We start from the raw sequence: 7,348 nt of genomic DNA, 5'->3' as shown, positions 1-7,348 counted from the left end.
GAAAGTGGGCCCACCGAGCAAGCGCTGTACCACTGGGCTACGTCCCGGCCTTGGTAAAGGAATACGTGATTAATACAGGAATCGATACATGGTCAACATGGGAATCGATGTACAAACAAAGGTACCCTCTATCGTATCGTCAACAGCAGTAAAGTGATGCATCGGTGTATCATGAGACACTGATATTCTAAACCGGAAAATGTAATTGTAGTCGATGGATACTGGAAGTACCATAATGGGTCAGCCGAAAAACAAATTAAGGGTACCATTAGGCTCACCATTCATTTGCAATGCGTCTTTATGTCTGGTATCCCAAAGACCAAGATATATATATTATTCTGTCCATAAGAAATTAAAATAAAAACATATTTTTTATATTTAGTTTTCATCACAAACATTATCACTTATCATTATCATTATCATTATCATTACCATCATCATCATCATCTTCATCATCATCATCATCATCATCATCAACATCGCTAACATCAATCATTCTCATCCATATCATTTATAATCACAAACATTCACTGCCATCACCACCACCATCACCACCATCATCATCAGTCTCATCACCAACATTATCAAAACCGAAGTCATCATCACGAGATGCAGACTGTTATCTCTTTTTCTTTAATTTTTCAGTTCTCACCTCTGCATCAAAGTCCATACACAGATGGTGCGGATTGGTATCCACCTCGCATGTGTATAGCAGTTCTGGCTCAAGTATGCTTGTCAAGTTCCACACAGACAGTACCAACTCACTCGCCGGTTTCCGAATGAAGTACAGCAAGAGACGTCACACGCATTGTAAGCTAATTGAACTTACTGCATGGGGAGTCGAGTGATACGAGGGTGGGTACGGTATAGGTTATACGTTCCAGAAAATGAAAATGGGCACCATGAAGAGGTAGGCCAGTGCACCACGACTGGTATATTTAAGACCGTGGTATATGTTATCCTGTCTATGAGATGGTGCATACAAAAGATACCTTGCTACTAATGGAAAAATGTAGCGGAGTTTCCTCTCTAAGACTACGTCAAAATTACCAAATGTTTGACATCCAATAGCCGATGATTAATAACTCAGTGTCACCTGAGGTGCGATGGGTTGCTAGGTCATTGGACTCTGGGTTTTCTCTCCGTTTCCAGGAGTGCCCTGCGAATAGTCCTTCAAAGGAGAGAGAGAGAGAGAGAGAGAGAGAGAGAGAGAGAGAGAGAGAGAGAGAGAGAGAGAGAGAGAGAGAGAGAGAGAGAGAGAGAGAGAGACTTATAAACACATAAACACACACACACACACACACACACACACACACACACACACACACTATAATGCCATAAAATGTCTATATTTTCAGATGACGAGGACGAATCTAAAGGCAGGACTGTTGGAGTCGTCATCGGCTCTGGCGCTGGTATTGTCGCTCTGTTTGTGCTTGTGCTGGTCGCTTGCGCCATCTCGTACAACAAACGAAATTCGAGAACGTCTCGTGCGTCGCCGCCTCGCGCCAGTATGAGCAACTTACCGTCACGCGGCGGAGAGGAGCAACCACAGCACATATTCATGGTGACCCGGAGTTCCGGTATTACAGGACACGACAACCCACTTATGTTTGCCCAACCACCGCCCTACAGCGAAGTGGTCAAACACCCGGAGTGGATAATGTATACGCAGTCTCCACCGCCATATGAAGAGGGAGGCAATTTCAATGCAGACAACTCTAATTTGGTCATGGGAGATAACTCCAATTTGGGCATGGGAGACAACTCCAATTCCAATTTAACCACACAAGGCAACTCGAATTTGGCCATGGGCGGCAACTCGAATTTGGCCATGGGAGACGACTCCAATTCTAATTTAACCACGCAAGGCAACTCAAATTTGGTCCTGGGTGGCAACTCGAATTTAGACATGGCAGCCAGTCCGAATGCCGACATGGAGGATATAAGAGATAATACCAATTCTGACCAAGCATGTAATGACAAAACAGAAACCTGCAGCAGACAGGGTGGTGCATCAATCAGTCACTCACACACATAGTTCACAAAGACGGAGACTTGGTGTGAATCTTAATTTGTATCTGTTCGTTAGTGCTTCAAGAAGCTAATTCACTTATTTCTAGCTATATTACCTTGATACTTATTTTAAAATACCACTATTTATATATTAATCCCTTTTATACCAGATTTTCATTCGCTTATGGTTGCTTTAGCGCTACAGGACAGCACTAATATGTTATATATACATTTATCGTCCATTAAAGGCTTTTGTAGGAGATATCGCTAGCACTATAATCTGTGATATCTCCTGCGATATTCTCCGCAGGAAATATCGCTTCTTATAATCTTGATTGGTCAAATTTTAATGACAAGACATTATTTTGTTACGTCACTGTGTTTGTTTCAGCGCTAAACCTATTATTAGTGACGTCACCCACTGTCGTTCTGCTAGTTATCGAGTCTACCGCTGCCAAATATAATAACATTCAGCCAACATTACTGACAGTGTTTACAATTGTCGCAAATGAAAAGAATGATAATGGATGATAAAAAGAATACCCCACTTGTGTCTTGTGATATCATAATTTTCCAGCACTCGTTGATGAAAGTACAAAATTATCGGTAATCCTCGGATTTCATACTTGTATCAACTCGTGCTGATAAATTATGATATAAGGTCTCACTACACAGATCACTTTCGGGTGAGAGTTCATTCATCACTGTCCACTATAGTTCCTAATTGTGACATAATTTATGGTTCACATATTCACTTCTAGGAAATGGTGAAGAATTAAAACAATATGTATGTTTAATAGTTAGCCTTCTGGCTGTATTCTGCCCATGCTAATTTGTAATATTGTCCATTGACCTTTTGGGACATAGATGTATAGCGCAAGAGACAGCCGGAGTGAATCGGGTAATGAACCACCTGTTCGGACCGGTACTACAGCTAGATGTGGTCCTATAGCAAAACATTGATACGGAAATGTTCTCAATTTTGGAGTGAAAATAAATGATTATATAATATATGTTTTCAGTGGTGTATGTTGTTAGTACCAACGAGAACCCGTTCTATTGGCAATCTTCATTTGAAGTTGTGCAATTTAATATGGGTTTCAATGGCAGATGACATCGGTGTAGTGAGACCTAACAAGACAGTCGGGGGCGGGGGGGGGGGGGGGGGGGGGGGGGGTATCCTTTATATATCAATCGCTACTTGGCTTGTGATTATGATATATTTTAATTCCATAAGTTTTCTAATTAAGTAGAGAAAATATCAAAATAGTCATGTGCTACCACTCAGTGTAAACAGTAGTTTTTTGTTTTTTCCAAAATCCTAGGCACAAGTATATAAGGTACATTGGCAGTCTTCATCGTGATACATTAAAATAGAAGTCAGTTCTTGTTTCTATGTGGAGATGCTATTCAAGTTCTGTGTCGTAAATATATAAGGTACATTGGCAGTCTTCATCGTGATACATTAAAATAGAAGTCAGTTCTTGTTTCTATGTGGAGACGCTAATCAAGTTCTAACTGTGTCACAAATATATTTATTACCCATATGGTTAAAAATATCTTGGTACATATCAAAGTGATACGTCCCACTAGAATGCCAAGTGGGACGTAACACTTTTCACGTCACACGATGACGTCATCGATTGGCGTACTACAACCTTACAGGAACGTCAACGAAACGAAATGAGTGATATAAATTAAGATCGATTATAGGTAATAAATAGGATATTAAACTCGCTATCATTTCGTATCATGCTTATGTCCCTCGCGAAATAATTTGCATTGTCACTGGCTGAAACTCGCGACATTTGAAAATTATTTCACTCGGGACATAAACATGATACGAAATGAAAGCTCGTTTAATATCCTATAAAAGGTACATAGACCATTTTCATTTGGTCCACTAAAATAGAAGTCAGTTCTTGTTTCTATGTGGAGATGTTATTAAAGTTCTAACTGTATCGTAACGTGAACGTACTCTTTTATGTTGTATATATTATTTTTGTATAGTATCAATATTTAAACACATGTTGATCTCTTGTTTTTGTTGTTTCTTGTTGGGTTGTTTTGTTGTTGTTTTTGTTGTGTTTTTTTGTTGTTTTTTGTTTGTTTGTTTTTTGTTGGGGTTTGGGGGTGGGGTTTTTTTTGGGGGGGTCCTCATATTCTGCTAATATGATCGTACTTAGCGAGGGGTGGGTATTCAGGCAAAATGTGCTAATCTGAGACCTTTTTACCATGTATTTCCATTATTCCACCCTCAAACTTAGTTGTAATCCATGTAAAAAAAACAAAAACATCCATACTGATTCGTGTTCAACCCCAAGTAGCTGCAAACTGTTTGGCAGTGCTTTTAATATGAATGTTGTTGTGCAGATTTGGGCATCTTCTTTTAATTGGGGCAATAGCCAGCGTCCCTCCCCCCCCCCCCCCCCCCCCGAACATGGGAGCCCGTACGCCTATGCTCATTGTGTATTTGTTTAATCTTACGTAGTCTGATTACATGTATCTTTGTAGTAAACCATATTGTAATAAAAATGTACTAGATTAATGTATTTTGTGATGTATAACACATTATTTCTGATTCATCGTTCTGTATAATATCCCAAATGGCAGCAACGAGTAGGCAAAACGTTATGTACGAACGTTTCAAATGAATTCTCTTTGCCGAAACTGACAATGTTAAAGTGTCTTAATAGTGAGGCGACATAGCTTGAATATTCATAACAATTGTGCATTTTGTGATAAAAGCACCACATTTGGTACACTTGTCGACAATTATATTTAGAACAAATCTGGATATTGAGCTATCTAGATTGTTGCCTCTATTAGTTGTGGCAGCCATTTTTTCAAAATGGCCACCATACGATTTCTGTTATATTACATACCTGCTTAAATAGTAATAATTTTAACATGGTTTTTCATTTGAAATCACTCATAAAGTTCAATATCTCTTTAGGAATGATAAATAATGTAATTTACAGATGAAAACCCATTAAGATGCCTAATATACATAAGTATGTAGTGTACATGAGGATAAAATCCTCTGCAACAGTAACTATAAATGGGTAACACCGAACATATACTTGCCTTGATAATATTTTAGAGGGTTATAATGATGCAACTGTTGATTTAAATCCGTATTTTATTCTGAATAGTATCGAGAGTGGTTTCAAAGAAAATATGTGTGGTGTTTGTGTCATGACAGGCTATACTAGATCGAGATTGGCATCAATGTCACAATACCATAATCGTGATAATCTACTAGATTTTACAGACATGCCATAACGTACTGAATGCCTATCAACAACACCGTGCTATATCTATCTATCTATCTATCTATCTATCTATATATATATATATATATATATATATATATATATATATATATATATATATATATATATATATATATATATATATATAGGGCCATGGCAGAACTCCCAACAAAACACCCAGCTATAGCCAGGGAATTCAATGCAGGAAGATTCACAGTACAGAGGACGAAGAAGGTGTTCTCATCACTCTCAATCGACCAGACGCATAAGCAAAATAATGCTAGTATCAAAGGGGATGGTGGGGCAATCGGCCTTACTGACAACCCCAGCGCCCTGCGGCGTTGGATGGTTGCTGGACCAGACGTTGCCAGGATGATAGAAGAATTTGAAGAAGGGCAACATCATTGTGGAAAACAAGTAGATACACGTCACCATGATCAGACACAAAGTGTGCGGTCTCCATTTGCCAAAGATGTACATTCTCTTGTCAGCGTTATAGAAGATATCGGTAACCCATTTAATGAAGAAAGTACAGAACTGATTGTTCTTGAAACAAAGGAAATTGCATGCCCCGATGCAACTGGCACTGTCCGCAATGCAAAGAGGATCGGCCAAGAGCAGTTTCAGGCATTCACCACAGACTGTCTAGTTGAAAGGACCGAACCAATTCTTGATTCTTCAGCTGTTAGAACTGTTGACAAAGGAAAGCAACAGTTGTCGGCCCTCAAGAATGACATGCAACTCTTCTCCCGAATGTACATTAGTTGCCAAACAAGAGATGGAAACCTTCAGAAATTCTTTCGACATGAAAATCAAGCATGCCCACCATCCCTCTCTGATAATGGAGGAATTCGAATCTGCACAAAGAGTGATCTTGTCATCTGCTTGGAAGATATTTCTGATGCTGCACCAACGGCTCCCTCGTCAACCTGCATTGTTCTTGATGGAGCCGTCATCGTACAACTGCTTAATCCAGCTACAGCCAAAACATTTGACGACTATGCCAAACACATTTTCATCCCGTATATCCGCACAGGGTTTGAAACTGTATCACGTCTGGCAGTGCGAGGACAAAACGTAGTAAAGGGATATGAAGACGTGTGGCCTCCGCCGCAGCAATACCGGGAAACTGGCAGAACTTCCTGAGAGTGGACAGCAACAAGACAGAGTTGTTCACATTTCTATCAGACACTCTACTCCAGTGGTTCGATTTGTTGGACAAACAGCTTGTTATCAAAGATGGAAATGACGTTTTCAACAAGCCCCCCCCCCCCCTACCAGACCTGGAATTGCTCACCCCATGCACTCACGAAGAGGCGGACAGTCGCATGATGTTATATGCATACCATGCAGCCCGACATGACCACCACAAGATACTAATCCGTACTGAAACTGACGTCGTGGTGCTAGCCGTATCAGTAGTCCAAAAGCTGCAGCCGGATGATGAATTGTGGCTAGCATTCGGAACAGGGAAGAACTTTCGGTATCGTGCAGCTCACATATTTGCAGCTGGTATTGGTGAAGAGAAAGCAAGAGCTCTGCGAATGTTCCACGCTCTGACTGCCGTGTTTCGCTGGTCATGGCAAACCAATCTAATTAAAATTAGCTCCACTATTACATGTGGATCTAAAGACAGCCAGTTGGAGCTCATGTCCACCAATCAAAACCTTACTTGCAGAATCCTGCCAGTGATTTAAAACTAATTTGAAAACATTCCGAATTATCCTGAGGGTATACGACATGTTTCGTGTGAATTACGAATGCCTTAAAAGAAGACTGATTTTTTTTTATTTTTTTTTTATAAATAAATAAATAATTTTTTATGTAAAATTGAAGACTGATAACCCACCCCGTACGTATTGGTATGGTTCGCTGTACTGCGGCCACTAAAATAGACTCGCCCGATATTTTTAGAATTTGTATGCACCCAAATAACGTTATAAAAGGCGAAGTGTGATTGGTCAATATTTAAATTATTATTTACAGACGAAATGTTACCTGGACATTGGGGACTACGCAGTGTTGTTAGTTTTAAATCACTGGCAGGATTCTGCAAG

At 39.8% G+C, this 7,348-nt stretch overlaps 1 protein-coding gene across 1 annotated transcript; it reads left to right on the top strand.

Moving 5' to 3' along the window:
- The first annotated feature begins 650 nt into the window (after nucleotides 1-650).
- Nucleotides 651-2,354, top strand: LOC121377252 (homeobox protein 4-like). The gene is made up of 2 exons (XM_041505171.1): nucleotides 651-810; nucleotides 1,359-2,354. The coding sequence occupies exons 1-2, from the start codon at nucleotides 729-731 to the stop codon at nucleotides 2,039-2,041; spliced, it is 765 nt and encodes a 254-aa protein (XP_041361105.1). The 5' UTR covers nucleotides 651-728; the 3' UTR covers nucleotides 2,042-2,354.
- The last annotated feature ends 4,994 nt before the right edge of the window (nucleotides 2,355-7,348 follow it).

Source organism: Gigantopelta aegis, chromosome 7 (genome assembly GCF_016097555.1).
Source record: "Gigantopelta aegis isolate Gae_Host chromosome 7, Gae_host_genome, whole genome shotgun sequence".
Lineage (NCBI taxonomy): Eukaryota > Metazoa > Mollusca > Gastropoda > Neomphalida > Peltospiridae > Gigantopelta > Gigantopelta aegis.
The sequence above is the reverse complement of the archived record's forward strand: the minus strand, read 5'-3'. Positions and strand labels throughout refer to the sequence as shown.

Excerpts from the sequence above, each read along its gene's own strand:
- LOC121377252 (XM_041505171.1), top strand. The coding sequence starts at position 729 with ATGCTTGTCAAGTTCCACACAGACAGTACCAACTCACTCGCCGGTTTC. Across the intron at positions 811-1,358 it reads CAAGAGACGTCACACGCATT|ATGACGAGGACGAATCTAAA; the intron begins GTAAGCTAATTG and ends CTATATTTTCAG.